General features: G+C 33.7%; 1 protein-coding gene across 1 annotated transcript; it reads left to right on the top strand.

Annotated features, from left to right (window-relative positions):
* Positions 1 to 706: 706 nt before the first annotated feature.
* Positions 707 to 7,963, top strand: LOC18031194 (outer envelope protein 61). Its single transcript, XM_006421023.2, has 11 exons — positions 707 to 968; positions 2,336 to 2,566; positions 2,972 to 3,028; positions 3,131 to 3,259; positions 3,606 to 3,683; positions 3,808 to 3,878; positions 4,196 to 4,245; positions 4,374 to 4,563; positions 5,545 to 6,127; positions 6,434 to 6,577; positions 7,546 to 7,963. Exons 1-11 carry the CDS (start codon positions 873 to 875, stop codon positions 7,690 to 7,692), a joined length of 1,776 nt encoding a protein of 591 aa, XP_006421086.1. The 5' UTR covers positions 707 to 872; the 3' UTR covers positions 7,693 to 7,963.
* Positions 7,964 to 19,559: the final 11,596 nt, after the last annotated feature.

The raw sequence follows: 19,559 nt of genomic DNA, 5'->3' as shown, positions 1-19,559 counted from the left end.
TGATTCATAAATTAAAGGTAATTAGGAATATGTGTTAGATTAAACTTTTATGAAATTGTAAAATGAAAACAAACTTGTGAAAGTTAAATTTTATTATTATATAAAATAATGAGCATTTTAATATATGATTTTAAATTTTATTAAAACATGAGTGATCAAGTATTTTTTAATTACAAGCAATCTCACCAATAAGTTTATTGATATAATTATGACGTTTACTTAAACATATGTACTTAATTGTGTTATTTATTAGTGTTATATTATATATAAATTTTGTAATTACAATTTATTTATTATATTTTATACTTAATGATAATAGATTTTAAAAAATTTATTTAAAAATAATTATTACAATATAAATTTAAAGGAGCGTTGAAAAATAATTTTAAATAAAATATATTATTTAAGTAAAATTACTTTAAATTCTAAGGATAATAATAGTTATTTTATAAAAATTCTCGAACACAATTATTGTATATCATTAATTAAATAAATGGGAGCTGCTAACTTATAATTAATATAAGGTACATCTCTATTTATTGGCTGTGAGTTTAAATGGAACCCACAGTTTAATTTGTGAACATTAATCCTTACATTGATGGTAAAGTAGAAAAATCCTAAATATAATGATACACAGTTAAAACATCATCGAAACTGTACAGAAATTAGGAATAATAATAAAAGAAATAAATATTGGATTGCCAGTTTGTATTTACTTTTTCAATTTTGTCTTTCATCGGTGTTCCTAATCCTAAAGCATTTAAATAAAAAATAATTGAAAACCAAAGAATCAAGCATTGAACAAACAATCAAATTCAAAACTTTGCCGATTATTGCAATCCAGCAGTCGCAAGGCGTCCTCGAATTCAAGAATGTTTAACGGAATGATGGATCCAGAGATGATTAGACTTGCTCAAGAACAGATGAATCGCATGTCGCCCGATGACTTTGCAAGGATCCAACAACAGGTTTTCTTCTGTTCATTGTTGTTTTACTTGATTATTACTTAAATTTTGATATACTTTTGGAAATTGCTTGAATTGTGCAATTTTGTGTTGTGATCATGTGAATTCCGATTAAGGTTTCTAATGGAAGTTTCTGTTGATTATTTTCCTATTCCATAGTTTCAGCCTGTAGCATCCGCCTAGGATGTTTGAGCTATTGATTTTTTTTTTATTAAACAAAAGCATAAAGAAATAGTAGCAATAGAAATCAAAGATTTACCAATAGTAAAAGCAGATTATCAAAAAATAAAAAAATAAAAAAAGGTCTGTTTAACCAATATAATATTTGAAATTTTGTTATAACATTTAGGTTCAACAATGTAATTATTAATCTGAGTGTAACTAATGGTTGAGCTTTGCTTTGTTGGTCATAAACTCGTCTTCAGAGATGTGGCAACTATTATGTTGGTGAATTCATATAGCTGTCCCAACACTATTAGTTGGTTTATAACTTAAATGTTTATTAAGCCAGAATAAAATCTAACTATATCGAATCATGCTAGATGCCTCTGGGATTAATTAGATTGATTTCATATGTTTCTGTATTTGAATATGTACAAATAATCAATAGCATATAACCCTCTACCTCCCCAGGATTCTAACTCAGGCAGTCAATCGAGTAAAGCTACTTGAAAATCACTTAGACAGGCCCCTATGGCAGCATCCCACAGGTATCATCACTACTAAGGATAATATGAAACCAGTTAAAGTAATTTTAAAACCAGATATGGCTCGTTTGAAACCTTCCAAAATCTTTTGTGGATGACTTCACTGTTATTCTGTTTATATCACAATGACTAACTATTAGGTTTTAAAATCTCAAGAACTGTGCAGCCCAACCATGATAAGATGAAACAGAGACAGTCACTTAAAAATAAGTTACAGTTTCTGCCTTCTAGATCAACCTCAGTAAATTAATTCCCTAAATTCTATGCTGAACTCATTAACTGTATGACTGAATTGTTCATTTGGTCACTAGGCACTGATGACACCTACTATGTTTCTCAAATTGGCCATGCCAGGCAAATATTTCGCAAAAGATTTTAGTTCAAGTAGAAAATCTTATCATACAGTTACATCTTTTTAAAAAGAACAAAATAAAATAATATTAAAAAAAAAAAAAAACTTGTAGATGCTAGAATGTAATAATTCAAGTAGGTGATCCGAAGGCGATACAAGCCATTAACCTCCTTTTGGAAACCAAGGATATACAGTTAATTAGTTTGGGGTGATTGTGGTTAATGGTGTTTAATGGGCCTCGAGATTTTCAATGGTTTGGTTATTTTGTAATCTTCTATAATTGATTGTCATAATGGCCACTGGTACTGCAGATGATGGCTAATCCAGAGTTGATGAGAATAGCTACAGAAAACATGAAGAATATGAGACCTGAAGACTTGAAATGTGCCGCAGAACAGTTGACTCATACCCCTCCAGAGGAGGTAGCTGAGATTGGTGAGAAATTGGCTAATGCAAGTCCAGAAGAGATTGCTACCATGCGTGCCCGTATTGATGCCCAAATGAATTATGAGTTTAATGCTGCTAAGATGTTGAAGAAACAGGTACCTTTAAAGGATTTGATGTCAGGAAAACCATATTCATTTTGCCTCTGAAATGGGAAAATGATGTATTGATTTTGTAACTCAAACAACCATGCTTGTCATGGGATGACTTCTCTAGTAGAAAGCCATAGACATGTTTGATGGAGCTTAGATTTCATAGGTGAGATCATAACATAGACTATCTTACCGCCAAAAAAAAGAAAAAAAAAAGACTATAACATAGACTGCAGTTGAATTAATTGATTCTTATTTACTTTCTACCCTGCATATTACTAATGTGTATGGTAAAGGATAATGAACTAGAGAAATAGATCTAGGATTTGCAATTAAGCATGTTCTGTTCACATCTTCCAGTAACATATTGGAATCTATTTTTTATTTTATATTTTCGTTTCTCTATTGCAGGGGAATGAGCTTTATAGTGAAGGAAGGTTCAGCAATGCCTTGCAGAAATATTTACTTGTAAAGCAATATTTTCAACTTACCTAATCCACCTTTCACAAGCTCTTTGATTGGTGTATGTGCTCGAATTGATATTGATGTTTCCCCATTTGTAATTTTTAGGCAAAGAAAAACCTACAAGGAATCCATTCCTCTGAAGGCAGAACACTTTTATTGGCATGCTCCCTTAACTCGATGTCCTGTTACCTAAAAACAAAGCAGTATGATGAGTGTATAAAAGTAGGCTCTGAGGTAAGAACTAGCCATTTTATCCTTGTCTTTGTATTGTGATATGAAATCCTTCATGTATGGTAAGCTAACGAGTTATTCCAGAGTGAGAAGAACATGGGAGAACTGTTTGCAATCTTTACTTCTTTCTTCACGGACTTCTTGTCACTTATTTGTATGCCTACATTTTTATTATATTTAAGTTTCTCTGTTTCCTAAAATGAAATAAATAAATAACTAAGATGGGAGAAACAAACTGAATTTTGGCAATAAACGTAATAAACAAGTTAATGACCGTTAGACTGTTGGTTTATATTTTGTTAAAGAAGAGAATACAAAATAAAAAGATTTTCCTTCGGATTTATTTCAGGTATTGGCATATGATGCAAAGAATGTCAAGGCTCTTTATCGAAGGGGTCAAGCCTATAAAGATATTGGCCGATTGGAAGTAAGTTCTTTCATAAAAACTTGTGAGTTGCTACCCCTGATTACCAAGTTGTGCTTCTGGAAGATTTCAAATTTATGCAATTTATTTGGTACTTATTTATTACGAGCTTTCTGAAATTGTTTAGGAAGCTGTCTCTGATTTGAGCAACGCCCATGAAGTTTCCCCTGATGACGGAACTATTGCAGATGTCTTAAGGTATGATTTCAACTGGCAATGGGCCAAACATGGGATGTCTTTAAGTGCCATTACTTGCCATTGCTTATGCTGTACATGTCATTAATGTTAGTATAGCTATTCTCGTGAAATCGTGCTGGTTACGCTATAGGCCAAAAGTTGCATATAGTTAAGAAATATCAGAAAATTATTTGATATTTTAATTCCCAATATTTATGGCATTCCTTCGTTTTATGGTTTTATCACATTTATTAATAGTTTATGGTAATTGAAAGAATAAAAGAGAGCATTCTGGGTTTTAAATGTACCATATTATATGATGGCAATATTTTATACAGAGATGCCAAGGAAATACTGATGAAAGAAGATGGTCATCATGGACCAAGAGGTATGTTGTTTTTTAGCTTTATACTGTTGATGGTTATGATATTTCTTAATGGTTTACTTCTTAATTGTGTATTTGTTCTTTATCTTGAAATTTGTGTTAAGTGTTTGTTCTCTGCTTATATTTGATAGGATTACTAATTGAAGAGATAACTGAAGAAGTTGGGGCAGTGTCTTCTGGAAGCCATAGAAGTTCAGGCACAGAGTACTTGGCACGGGAAAAAGCTGACCCTTCTAAGAGTGAACATAGTGCTAATGGTAGAGGCTCGTCAACTAAACCCGAGTTTTTGCCAGATTTGAAAGATGACCCTGAGTCAATCAGGTTTCATAGCCATCCATTTTTAAATTGTTTAATTGATAGTCTTCTTTTGTTTATTTTTCCTAATTATTGGCTGAAGAATGAAGCACACATCTAAAACCAAAGCTGATGTTTTAAGTATAGAGCTCATGAAGCTCAATCTTGTATAAACGAGGAAACTCCTGAATTTGAGATAAGCTTGGGAAAGCATGATCTAATATGATGCAAGAAAAGCCAAATTTGTAAGGAGCATCTAGTTGGGGGATGAAAAGCAAAAGTGAAAAGGCAGAGCAAACAGAAATTTCCCATTAGTTAAGCTATTGAGTTGATGAAATGAGAGAGAGAAAATAGCAATATGCCAAATTAGCAATAGGAAGGAAATAAAGAGGTATAATTATTTTGTTGCTAGAATGAGCTGTTGGAGTAGTTATAATTAATCCTGGTATCAATGCGTGATGAGATTCTCTTGTTTCTAAAAATTGAATGGTCTACGAAAAATTGATGGCGCAGTGAAGCATGAAAAATATTTGAGCATAAAAAACCATTTGGAATTTGAACTGGTATAATTACCTCTTCTCCCTTGCTTCCTTTGGTCCTGATGATGAGTTTCTTTATCCAATCCCTTTTTCTAAATTTATGGTTTATACTTAGCATCATTTACTTATAAATTTAACACAGAGCTTGGACAGTAGTGTTATTTTTTCCTTTTAAAGAAAATTTTTGGGACATTTGGCAGTAGTATTTACATATGCACATATTGTCATATTCTCTAATTTTATACACCTACAAATTTACCGCATTGCTCTAAATTATTAAGATTAACATTACTGCAATCAGATCTCAAAGGATTTAAGTTGATTTCTGGATCAATATCCAATTGCCCTAACTCATCCATTCAAGGCAGAAGTGGTTGTTTTGTCCTTCTGGTTTATTCAATGACTGAACCTTGATTATGAAATTATAATGTTTACTAATTCTGCTTCTTGTATTTGGTGACTCCTATAGATCATTCCAGAATTTCATTTCCAATGCCAATCCCGATTCCTTCGCTGCTTTAAGTGGCGGAAAAGCTGGAGAGATATCTCCTGACATGTTCAAGGCTGTGTCGATTATGATCAACAAGATGTCACCTGAAGAACTTCAAAGGATGATTCAAATTGCGTCTTCATTTCAAGGGGAAAATCCACATGCAAATGGGGATTCCATTGAAACTAATTTTAATGGCTTTAGGCCTGGGTCAACTCCTCCAAATATGAGACCTGACATGCTTAAAACAGCATCCGATGTCATGAGTAAGATGTCATCAGAGGATCTTCAGAAAATGTTTGAAATGGAATCCGCCTTGAAAAACAAAGTCGCTGGTCAAGCATCGGCGGCTGTAGACCCGAAAGGAATAAGTTCAGATCCTGGACCGAGGTTATCAGAATCCAGGGAGAGATCTGCTGTTAATGGGAATAATGTTTTGGGTCAGCCTAGTTCTGGTGGCTTCTTTCCAAATTCTAGAGCCAATCAACAGTCTAGCTTTTCACCCTCAACTGCTGATTTACAACAAATGAGAAACCAGATGAATGATCCAGCTATGAAACAGGTACTCGCTTCTCTTTGTTTCATTTTTCAGTAATTGTTGCTTCAAATCTATATGGAAATGAAATCATTTAATTTGTATGGGACAACATTTAAAATCGCGCTGATAGGATTGATCTAATTAAATTCACTACTCAATTTTATCTATGATACTTGAATATTTGGCAATCACTCCATGCTCTAAAGCTTTTCATAGTAAAGATTAATTAATGTGGCAGTGGAATGATATCATTCTCTTTAGAATCCCTTGTATATCATAAAGAAATTCGAGACCTAATACCTGAATTTCTGTTCACTTGCAAATTGGTAGATGTTCTCATCCATGGTTAAGAATATGAGCCCAGAAATGATGGCAAACATGAGTGAGCAGTTTGGAATCAAGCTTTCTCGGGAAGACACAGAAAAATTTCAACAAACCATGTCATCTTTATCACTGAATGACTTGGATAGAATGGTAACTTCCTTTTGTAATTTCCTCTGTTCATGTGACTGTTTTACAATTTTCCTCCGTTCATATTACTATTTTATATATAAAATAATTAAATAACCCAGCTCTTAACATTTAGAACATTTGACCAACTACATGATTTTTATATCTTAGCTTTTACAACTTGTAAGTTGATAGATTCATCTATTAAGATTACGTTTAATCAGTACTTGCTTATACTATTTTATTGCTATCGTTAATATCAAAGTAACTGTTTTTCTTTTTGGATAATGAGAAAATGGATGAAAAAGATCAAAGTAAAGAGATTTTTATCTTCTTCTTCTTCGTCTTTCATTTCTATTTTATTATTTTATTATTATTATTGTTATTATTTTTAACTGTAAATTTGTTTTGCCTTTGGATATTGTTGTTAGCCATGAGGAATTCCGTAAAGCCATATAATCAAAATATATATATATATTTCCTATCCTACACTTTACACGCATACAAACACCTGATACCAAAGGTTGAAATGTCTTCGAATGAGTTGTAAAGTTTGACAATATTGAACACTTGCAATTAATGTACTAGACCCTCGAAACATGGTATGTGGTCTTTAATGTGTTATTGCAGCTTCTGATTTTTAATTGTTTTTTTTTTCTTTTTCGAATTTTTTATTCCACAACTTGCTTGCTAGATTTTTGATATCCTTAGTAGTTAGGTAAGTCCGATGGTAGTCTTATAGTACCATTGTTATTGGTGCTTGGGCTTTGTTGATTTGCATGTGTATAGTTAAGTTTAAGCTATGTAATTATGTATAACAGTAGGTAAACGTCTTGGTTTAATTATCAAGGGCCTCTAATTGTGTTGGTCTTAGTTTTTCCCTCAACTTCCACTCTTTTCAGACAATTAAATGAGTTTAAATTAAACAATATTATTTGACTAGCCTCAACGGTTGGATATATTAAATTTTTTCTTCATTCAAATTGTTGCAGATGCTGTGGGCAGATAGGGTTCAGAGAGAAGTTCAAGGTGTCAAAAAGACAAAGAATTGGCTGCTGGGAAAACCTGGTATGATTCTGGCTATATGCATGCTCATATTAGCTGTGATACTTCATCGGCTGGGTTTCATTGGCGGTTAAAAGAACTCTCCATGTGCTATATTAACATTCCACACTACTTAAGACAATAGATGAGAGAAGTGTCTAGACCAAACATGTCGCTTCAATTGCACAATTGCTGCGAGTTAAGTGAAGCTGAGAGCAATTGGTATTTGGAATGGAGAAAGGATTGGAAGGTTTTGTGGTGGGTGAAAATAATACCCATAATATTTTTTGTATGTTATATTGTCATTGCTGAAAAATGTATTAATTGATCGTCCTCAACAATTGAATGATTGTTGGATTTTTTTTCGTATTTTTTTTTTTGAGCCAGGTGATAGGAATGTCAAATTTTAATTTCATTAGGAACATCCAAATTGTTAAACTTCTCCACTGATCATATCCTGTATGTGATTGGCATGTTGAGATGCGAAAACCACCACTCAATATTTGTAACACTTCATTAATAGCCGTTTGTTCTGGTGGTTGCATGATATTGCAGTGATGTCTGAAGGGAGTTTCTGGTATTACCTAAGGTTTTATTCCAACAATATTCATGGTTGGCAATGGCAAATGGGTTAGTTTACCTCACAACTTTTGAGAACATCAAAATAATGGTTTGCGTTGTTAAGATTCTCAGTCTTTTTTTTTTTTTTGGGCCCTCTTAATGATAAGGGAAAATATCCATTGTCCATCTGTTTTTTTTAATTTTTTTTAAAATACATAATTTTTTTTTTACTGGAATCCACCTAAAGTTACATTTTGTTTAACTTTTCGACTTCCGTTTGGAATCCATTAAGAAATCTAACGGAACTTAAGCAAATGACTATTTTACCTCCCAAAACTCAATGAATAATAAAACTAACGAAAAATTCCGTTTGTAATTTTTGTTTGATGAATATCATTATTGGTATGTTAATGAAGTACAAAAAAATCTTAACTACTAGAGATTATAACTCAATGAATAATAAAACTCTACTTATCTTAAATTCAATTGATGGTTTGCAAGATTAGGTTATTTCTAATACTATTGTTATAATTTAGCATTCTAATACTACTGTTATATTTAAAATAAAAAAACTCTGCATTTAATGGTTGGGGAATTAGTTTGTTTATGGGCCAATGGGAAAGATAATTAGGTATGATCTGATGATTGTAGGCGGGATAGAAAAAAAATGGTGGAGGTTCGTTTTAAAAGAAAAAAGGGTCATGTACTAAAATTTCAAGGAGTTTTCTTAACAAGATTACAAACGGAAGTGGAAAAGTAAAACAAAATGTAACTTTAGGTGGATTCCAACCAAAAAAAAAATTGTGTATTTTTGAAAAAATTTGAAAAAACGGGTGAACGGTAAATATTTTTCCCAATGATAAATTAAGGGGTGCTATTATCTGGAGTAAAATGAAAATGGTGGTGAGATTTTGATCCCAAAAAAATGAAAATGGTGGTGAGATTTTGATCCCATCTTTTTTTCTTTTTTTTTTGTAGCATCCCATTGATAAATGGGTTAATTTTGGCGTACCCCTTTCATGAAAAGGCAATCTTCAAATTGTCTCCTTACTATTGAAAACATTATGCTACCCGCTAGAACTCGTTATCTCTTCGTTAGTTTAAACAACAAAAAGGGGAAGATGGTACTTGTATAAATTCGTAGCAATTGTTAAGCATAGAGCCATGTGGACGACCACAACATATGCAAACAAAATCAAATCATTTAGTATTTTTACCTAACCTTCATTTTCTTATCCAAGTAAATGGGTGCTGTAGATGTGGGAAAAAAAATTGAGCAAAGTGTCTTGTACCTACAATTGTAAGACTTTACTAAGACAAAAAACAAAGGACAATTGAAGACAATATAAAGACGAAATTGGAAGTAGCAAGATGAACTCATGTAGTAGTAATGGAGAATCTGAGTCTGAACAACCTCCTCTGACAATTAGGGTAAGAAAAATAGAATTTTTAGTAACATATTACGATCATTTTTTGTTTTGGCTGTATGTTGGTATTTATGTAATTCATGGGCTTGATAATGTTAGGTCAATGACACCGCATCAGGGTGTTAGTCGTTGATTTTGAAACATTATTGGAAGCCCTAGGTTTTTTTGAATTTGTTGGTTTTTGTTTGTAGTATAAAAAACATAAGAAATTCTTGTTTGTTTCTACACTTAGAAGATTGAAAATGACAAAAGAAAACTGGGAATTCTGTTCTTTGTGTAGGTTTTTACAAGTATTACAAGTTATTGTTGTTGGTTATGGTTGCGAGGCTCATTCTAAGTGATGATTTTGAAATTTGAGTGGCCAGGTTGTTGTTTAATCTTGTTTTTGTTTCATTGTGCTTACGGTTTAATTGCCATAACATTTGTAATGGATGATTTACCTAATGAGGTTGTATATGCTTTTTCTGGGGGCATAATTTTAAATGTACATGTTTATATAACTTGTTCACAAAATTTATTGGTTGCTCTTCTTGTATGTTATAATTATTAGTTTGTTGCAAAATATTTGATTGTTACTAGTATTTATGTGGATTATGGATTTTGAAACTTGTTTGTGTGTTGTGATTAGGAAACAAAATTTAAGGTGTTAGCTTTTGTTAACTTTTTGGGTGTAAGGCGGGATGTTGGCCTAATATAAGTAGAGTGATCTTGATTAATGGTGCAATGAGATAAGATTTTGGAAAAAACAATTGGCCTGCTCAGAGGTTTCTCATTGAGGTTACATTAACTTAAATTAAAAAAAAATGGGACAATAAGAATGATAATGAAGTATATCAGGTGCAACACTTGTTTAATGAGAAGAAGTACAAAGAGATTAACTTCTATATGAAGCTGCTTTGATGAGTATGGATAGAAAGAGATTATTTGATGATGACATTCAGGGTACTGCAGCAGAAGCACCACAACCTTCTAAACCTGCACCTACTAAGAAGAGTTGTAGAAATATTAAGAGAGTTTCAAGGAAGAGAAGAAAAGGCAAGACACCTACCCTTACACTTGAACCTTAATTTAAACCTATCATTCCATCACTCCCTAAACCTGAGCCTTTACATGAAATTGAAATTGAACCTCAACATGAAGCTCAACAAGTCGTAGCTGATCCTAAACTATTAATCACACATGATCTTGAGCAACCTATGACAACAATAATCAACGTACTAACCACACAACAACTTCTTGAGAAAATTAGGTCAGTAAAGGAAGCTAATCTACAACAAGAGCAGCCTTTGACACCTATAAAAGACTTTGTCAGTGACTTTAATGACACACATCCAACTTATGACCACCTTATTGTCTACTCCAAAAATTAACCAAAAAATTGGCCAAACAACAGCTCATGCAACTACCCATGCAACTTAGCCAAACCAAGGAAATGATAATAATCTTCTAAATCTCTACACCTTTCTATAGTGACCATTTCAGTGACTTCGATGTTATTGATGATTTTTATGATTTTGTGATAGAAAATGAAAATAATGATGATGACATTGGGTTGGATGCTGATTACATAAATCTATTATTGTCCCAATTTTATGGAAAGGTCAATCTATCTCAGATCCTGCCATTCCTCCTGTATCATCAACACGTTTCTAGCCAATGTTTGAACCTGGACAATGAATAACTACTCCATAACAAGCACCAAGTCCTAATCATTAACCTTCATTGCCTCTTGAATTTCTATCTCAAGTTGACTAAGTTGAACCATTTCAGTCAACTATAAGAAAGTCAAACTAAGGTAAGGGGAGAAATAGTAAAGTATAGTTATCTCATATGCTTGCTAACAAAAGAAAAGCTGGGTCTGTCAGGATAAAGGCTTCTAAGAGGATTATATAGCAGATGTAGAAAAGACAGCCTGTTCCTATTAAGTCATCAAAGACTAGTGGAAGGACAAGAAAAATAAATTCTATAGATTGTTAGTTTGTTCAAAGCAGGCCTAAGCCAACAAAGACAAAGGCAACTAAAAATGCCTCGGTTGCTGGTCCTTTAACACAGACAGTAACATATGATTTGTCTTCTTTATGATGCTTAGATGAGTTTTATTTATGGTCTAATTCAAAAAATGATGGTGATGATAAAGGAGCAAGACATGAAGGCAATAATAAATTTGATGATGATGATGGTAATGATAGAGATAATGGCTTGTTCAGAGCTTCAAGAATTCTTGGAACTATGCTCACATTATAAAACAATAAATGCCAGGTGCACTAGTAATGCTTAAAGTTACAAAATTAGGCATCTCTTTCCACAAATGTAAGTTCTAAAGATTCGTTATTAATTTTCCAAGATTCAGAGATGGTTTCAAGGAGGACCGTAGACCATTTATTGGTCTCGATAGATGTCATTTAAAGGAACCATTCGAGGGTGTACTTACTAACTAGGCAACCTAAGAGGGGGTGAATTGGGTTTCTAAAAATTTAAGCAACTAAAACTTACTGCAATATAAACAAAGCAACCAAATTTGAAATAAACAAATTAAAGTACGATGAAAACTAAAGAGATAGGGTAAGAGAAAGCAAACACGCAATTTTTATGTGGTTCGGCCAATCGTGCCTACTCCCACGCCCCCAAGCTCACCGGGCTTGAGAATTTCACTAAGCGAGCCTTTAAGGGTTCAACGACTCTTACAATTGACTTCCAAGGTGTCAATAGACATTTACAACAGGAGATTATCTCCAATCTCTTAACCCAAGTGTGTCCAAACACTTATAACTTCTCAACTTGATCTTACAAAAATGATTACAAAAAAATTTCCCTCAAACAATGTGTTTGATTATAAATGAAAGCCCAATATGTGTGAATAAATGAAATAAATACACAAATTTTATGCTTAGATTGCAGAGGATTGCTCAATGAAAACAATGGTTGTCTCTTAGTAATTGAATTTGATTTAAGCCATTTTATAGTTGGAATAGAAAACTAGCCATTATTGACTTTCTGGTGATAATCGGCTTACCGCTTTGTGTTAACCGGATTGCCGCTTAATGTTACCATGAGGATTTGATAGTGGAATGATATATTGACTTTGATTTTCAATCATATGTTGATGATAGAAATCCACATAAGGTTTCATCTTTCTTCTTGGTAATTGGAGAAGTTATAAGCAAGATATTGTTGCAGATTCTACAATAGAAGCAGAGTATATAGTTGCAAGTGAAGCTGCAAAGGAAGCTATATGGATTCGTAAGTTTATTCAAGAACTTGGTGTTGTTCTTTATATTGAGTCAACAAATCACGATTTACGGTGACAATAATGGAGCAATTGCAAATGCTATTGAGCCTAAATCTCACGAAAGAGTAAAATATATTGAGTGAAGATTTCACCTTACATGTGAAATCATAAAGAGAGGTGATGTGGCAATAGCTAAAATATGTTCAGCTGAAAATGTTGTAGATTTTAAAACCTATTTGGGTTTATAATATTTATGGGTACTCATTTATTTGTTATATGTTTTATATAAAATAAGATTATTGTAGAAAAAACATGCTAGTGGTTATCAAACACTAGGCTGGGAGTAATGATTTTTCAGTACCTTTTGAATCTAATATTTATTCTAGACAATTTTATGTTAATATTAAAATACAAATTTTTGTCTAAACTTGTTATGCTGCTAAATGATATAATGATTTACTCCATCATTGAGTAAAAGAACCATGACCTGTCAACTTAATTCGTTTCACCAGTTAAAACCCATGTTGTGTGAAACGATATTGGTTGTGTTAATGGACTCTTAAGATCTACTGCCACTTCTGTAGCTGGGATGACATGCCCAAATATTCAACGGAAGATGTAGCAAAAGAACATTAGGAAAGCTTCACACTAAGATTATGTTTTTTAAGGCAATGCAAAATTGTAGAAAGGTGTTGACCATGATATGTAAGACAGAAGCTATACACAAGAATATCATCAAAATGACCGAGACAAACTACTCAAAGTAAGGCTAAAATAACTTATTCATCAAATTTTTAAAAGTTGCTAGTATGTTAGTAAGATCAAATGACATTACTAAGAATTCATAATGGCTATAATTTACATGAAAAACTGTTTTGGCAATATTAGTATCATGCACACATATTTGCAGTACCATGAAATTCATCCAAGAGCTTGTTGATGACCAGAATCCGATTTTGATCTTTCATAGTAATTTTGTCAGAGCTCTATAATCAACGCAAATATGCTACGAACCATCTTTTTTTCTTAACCAACAACAGAAAGAGGAGTAAGCCTGATACTTGGCCGAATTAAGCCAGCAACTACCATTTCTCATGCCATCTTCTCAATCTATTTTTTTAGAAATGCGGATACCTTTAAGGATAAACATTAACAGATGAGCTATCTGGTGTTAATGGAATGTGGTGGTTGTGAGAATGGTGAGGAGGAAGATCTGTTGGTTCCCAGAATATGCTAGAGTAAGTGTCCAGAAATCTAGCATCCTTAAATTAGACCGTCTTTCAATAGGTAGGTTAATGCCATCAGCTAAATAAAAGCTCCCTTCTTTTCTTAAAATAATAATATGTTCGTTTCACTATAATTAACAAGGGCGGAAGCAAAAGACCAATGACTTGTCAACTTAATTTGTTTCCCATTTGGATTAAATTTCATGAGGTGCACTAAACCAACGTAAATCTAATTCCCAACTTGCTAGAAATAGAGATATCAAATGTTTTAAATGTTTGGGAATAGACCGTATTACATCTTAATGATTTTGAAAGATAATAGGGATATTGAGACTAAAGGTGAATCTAATGATGATTTCATGCCACCTTTGAAGGATGTAAATGATGTTGAATATCAAGTTTATAGGGAGCTTTTGGTTGCAAGAAGAGCTCCCAGTGTGCAAATAAAAAAAGATGAAAAGATGTAACATGAAAACATCTTTCATACTAGATGCCATGTCAATAATAAGGTATGTAACATGATTATTGATGGAGGGAATTGTACTAATGAGGCTGCCACTATTTAGTTAAAAAATTGAATTTGATAACTTTCATGCATCCTAGGCCATATAAGCTATCATGACTGAATAATTGTGGAGAAGTTAAAGTAAACAAACAAGTGCTTGTTTCATTCTTAATTGGGAAGTACAAAGATGAGGTTATGTGTGGTGTGATGCCATGCATGCGGGACATATTCTTTTAGGGTAACCATGGTATTTTGATGGACATATCATTTATGATGGTTATACCAATAAATACTCTTTTATACTAAATGAAAGGCCTGTACTACTTGTACCTTTATCCCCAATACAAGTGTATGATGATTATGTGAGGGTAAAAAGAGAGTGACTTGAAAAAGATGTGAGAGAGTTCAAAATCAAGAGGGGTTGAAACTAAAAAGAGAGTGAAAAAAGGAAAGGAAGTTTCAGTGAGCAAGCAAAGAAAAGAGAGAAAACAAATAAATTAATATATGAAAGAGAGTGATATTAAAAGTGCTTTAATTTTAAGACAATCTATGATTGTACTTTTGATGAGAACCATCAAGGGAATACCATTAAAACTTCAAGTGATCCTTTGCACATTCATGGAGGCCCAATTACAAGAGCTAGAGCCAAAAAGATGCAAGTTGCTTTAAATGGATTAATTGAGAAAATATGGATTGAAAATGCAATTAAAGATGCAAGACATCATGAATTGGGCTTGAAGAGAAGACAAGGCATTGTGGGCATTATTCAAGTTATTGGGCAGTCAAATACACAATTTGTATCAAATGCAGAAAGGTCACAATCGGAAAAAAAACTGTATTGATTGAGCCAGAAATAATGTATAAGCTATATACCGTTGCAAAGATAATTAAGTTAGCTTTCCAATAAATTTTACAGAGATGGATTTGGAGTTCTCTAGAAGGAGTTATGACCAATTCATTACAGCTTGTTCAGACTTGGGATTTTCAATGACTCCTTTGTTTTTCAACTTCATTTGTTTTTTTTTTTTTCAAGTTTGTCAATGGGTAAGGTAAGTCTACCATCAATGATGGTGGGCTAACATTAAGTTTGTCAATGATAGCATTACTTATAGTAGGTTAGCATTAAGTTTGTCAAAGATAGGATTAATTATGGTGGGTTGGTGAAGACTTTTGAAGCATCCTTTGACAAACCTACTTGGAGGGTTGTTCCAATATTTTCATTTGTATTTTTAGGATCTTGGGTTTTGATTGGTCTATTTAAACTCAGCAACCTTGCTATGTAAAAAATTAGAGATTAATGTTATTTGAATTTGAAAGATTATTCTTTTTTTGGTTCTTTTGAGAACTAGTGAACTTATAAAAAATTTGCATTCTTGTGGCATTCTAAATTTAGACTTATCACTCACTTCTCATCTATTTCTTGAGTGTGGCATCAATATCATTCTCTATACCTTTGGTTCATGTTTTCTTAAGCATTGGGTCAAGGTTTTGTTTGTCATAAATCTGTTTAGAACTTTCTTGGGAAGTTGAAACTACAAATTAAGTGTGGATTTCAAAGTTTCATTGTGAGATTCACATCAACTTTGTACAAAGATGCTTATTTAAGTACTAATGAACTTAATCCTTGTTTACGTAGTGTAATTATTTCTGTTTTACAAGAAATTAAAGATGTAATTCCTAAAGAGATACCTAATGGTTTACCACTAATGAAAGAAATTGAGCATCAAATTGACTTCATACCTAGAGCATCAATTCCAAATAGGCCAGCCTATGGAAATAACTCTGAAGAGACAAAGGAACTTCAAAGGCAGGTAAGTGACCTTACGAAGAAGTGGTATGTGCATGAAAGCATTAGTCGTTGTGTTGTTCCAATATTGCTTGTGCCTAAAATGGTTAGGTCATGGAGGGTGTATGTTAATTGTCACGCCATCAACAATATTACGATAAAGTATAAACATCCCATTCCTAGATTAGATGATGCCAGTGGGTAGTTGTACGTGGTGTTGTTACACCAGATCTGTAATAGAACAAAGTCTATCCTTAGGGCCAATAGCCCGCAAGTTCTGGTTTCCAGCCAATATACACTTATCTATCAAATACCAAATCGGAAAATCATATTTGAAAATAGTTTTTCACGATACCACCCGAAAAAATGGCACTCTTGGCCTTCAAAGAGGGTGAATGTTGTGAGAAAATAATTTCATTTTACAAAAATCACTTTTGGAGGATAAAATAGGACCTTTTTGATGCACAGGATCCTTAGGCTGAAGGCAAGTGCAGAGCATACTCAGTTTAGAAAATTAGAGGTGAGCGTATCATTATTAACCCAAATAATTTCTTTGATTCTTAGAAGAGAGAAAAGGTTTAGAGAGACATGATATGAAGAAAACCTGAATTTTATTTCAAATTAACTCCTGCCTTACAAAGGGATAGAGAGATCTTTATATAGAGATCTCGAGGAAGGAGAGATAAGGTGGGTCCCTTATCTTTTACAAAAGCATAATCATGAAAGCACACCACGCCAAACTTTAAAAAAGGAAAAGCATAAAACATACTTTAGACAAGACAGGACCCTTGCCTAATTATTAAAGCAAACTTTAAAAAAGCAAAAGCTAAAGATTCCCATGTGTGTCTGCAATCATGGAGTGGATGGGTAGTGTGATGGAGACATATCGCCAATCTCTTTCTCATATTGGCGTTTGGCACGACGGATCTGTCTCTGATCAAGATATGCTTCAGCTTGCAGATAGGCTTCTTCATCAGTGTCAGTTATCTTTTTTGGGGCTGGTGGAGCAGGAGGATATGGATCGGTGACAGTGTAATGGGAATTTTCAGTAGGGAGAGGGGACTGAAAATCTTCCCATGGATCCTGAGCGTCTTGGAATAAGACGTTAGTGTAATCAGGGAGTTGAACGATGAAGACTGTAGTGAACATGTTGGCTTCTTATTCTGGCATTCTGTCTAATCCGTGAAAAGTACACAGATTTTTAAGTTGTTTTCGCCACCACGTGAGTGGTGAATATCATTCAAGGAGAGTCCAGAGGAGATCTGACGAGAACTCAGGAGTGGTGATGTGAGTGAGGATTGGTTTAACAGGAAAAACCAGTTTGTGGCATACAGGGTTGTAGACACCGCATGTACCATAACTCATCTTCGCAGATGGTTAGGGAAGACAGGGTAAGACCTATGAGAAACAGGTTTTCCATACATAGGGAAGGAAAATGATTAGGCTTTTTGCTTTGAACATTAAAGAAATACCGGTAAAGGAATTTCTTTACAAAGTATTGGATCTGGTAGGCTGAGTGAAAAGGAATGTTCATGGGAAAAGTTCTCTGGTTGAGAGCTTTAAAAGGAAGTTGATGATTTCATGGCTATAACTGGAATGGTGTGAATGGAAGAAATAAGTGAGGGTTTATTTATAGCCGGACGTGTAAGGAAGTTTGGACAGTAAAATCATATTTAGCAAACCAGTTTTTATGGCTGAGCAATTGTTTGTCAGAAATAACTTATTTTTAAAGTCGAAGATTCGAGGAAACGAGGAGTTGACTGCCAAGATCTCTTTGTAGATCACATGGTAATTCTTTTCAGAGTCTTTGAATTGTCCGCTTGCATGTGCACATAAGTGACGTACACATTTATCTCTTCAAGAAGGATGGCACTCCAGTAATCATCACTGGCATCGGTCTGTAGAATGCGTTGGCCAGTTGTGGGAATTCGGAGAGGAGGAGGTGACTGGGCCATCACCTTTAGTTGTTGGACAGCTTCTGTTTGTGCTGGTCCCCATAGAGGGCACTATTTTTTTAGCATGCGGACAACTGGCTTGTGTGGATTGTAACTTTAGGGATGAAATCACGGACATAATTAACAATCCCGAGGAATTGTTGGATTTGCTTTTTGTTGAGATGTGTGTCCAAAAACTTTAATAATTCAGTTGCAATGTGTGGACCAGGTTGATAATGGCCATCTTTAATCACCATGCCAAGAAAGTCAATTGATTCTTTTGCTATGCTGCTTTTCTTTTCAGAAAGCATGATTCCGTGTTCCTGCACAATATGATAGAAATCCAAAAGGAGCTTCTGGTGGCTCTCATGGTCAGAGGAAAATAATAAGATATCATCAATGTATACCAAAGCATGATGAAGGATAAGACTGAAGATTTTTGTCAAGGCTTTTTGGAATAATGAAGGAGCGACCTTAAGACCAAAAGGCATAACATTTCACTGATAATGGGCATCAGGGATGCAGAAGGCAGTTTTGTGATGGTCAACTAGTGAAATACCAAGTTGCCAAAAACCAGCTTTTAAATCAAACTTAGAGAAGATTCGAGCCCCTTGAAGATGGACAAACAGGGTCTGGATTTTTGGAAGGGGAAATTTATCATCTTTAAGGAAAGAATTAAGCGGCTGGTACTCAATAACTAACCTCTTTTTAGCACGAACTAATTCAGATCTTTTTTCAACATAGAAGGCTTGACAAGCCCAATATGAATCAGTTGGTTCAATAAGACCTTGCTGAAGCAACTGAGAACATTCTTGCTTAGCAAGTAGGAGGTCGGAAGGAGACATACCCGGGTGTGATGCTTTTGTGGGGTTTATGTCTTCGTTGAGTTTGAAAGGAAGGTGAATGAAGAATTGTTCATTTTTCCAAAGAGGTGAAGAATGGTGGAACTGTGAATGGTTTTCTGGACAAAACTCTAGGAAGTTCTGTGAAATATGACTGTATAGAGATGGTGTTTCGGAAAGTGCATACAGACGTAATGTATTTGTATAAGGCAAGAACATTTTCTTGTAGCGAACTCCAGAACTGGTGAGGAATAGGTTTTTAACCAAGAATGTCAAAACCTATAAGTATATCTTTATCTGGGAGTTTAGATGCTACAATCCTTTTCCAAATTATGCAATTCTAAAAGAATTAGTCAAAGTAGTTTCAAAAGTTTCATCAATTAACTGCTCAGAAAAGTTTCAAGTGTTTGTCCCAACAATCAGAGGGAATGGACTGAATGATCATCATACTG

Source organism: Citrus clementina, unplaced genomic scaffold (genome assembly GCF_000493195.1).
Source record: "Citrus clementina cultivar Clemenules unplaced genomic scaffold, Citrus_clementina_v1.0 scaffold_9, whole genome shotgun sequence".
Classification (NCBI taxonomy): domain Eukaryota; kingdom Viridiplantae; phylum Streptophyta; class Magnoliopsida; order Sapindales; family Rutaceae; genus Citrus; species Citrus x clementina.
This window is presented reverse-complemented; position numbering and strand designations above follow the sequence as displayed.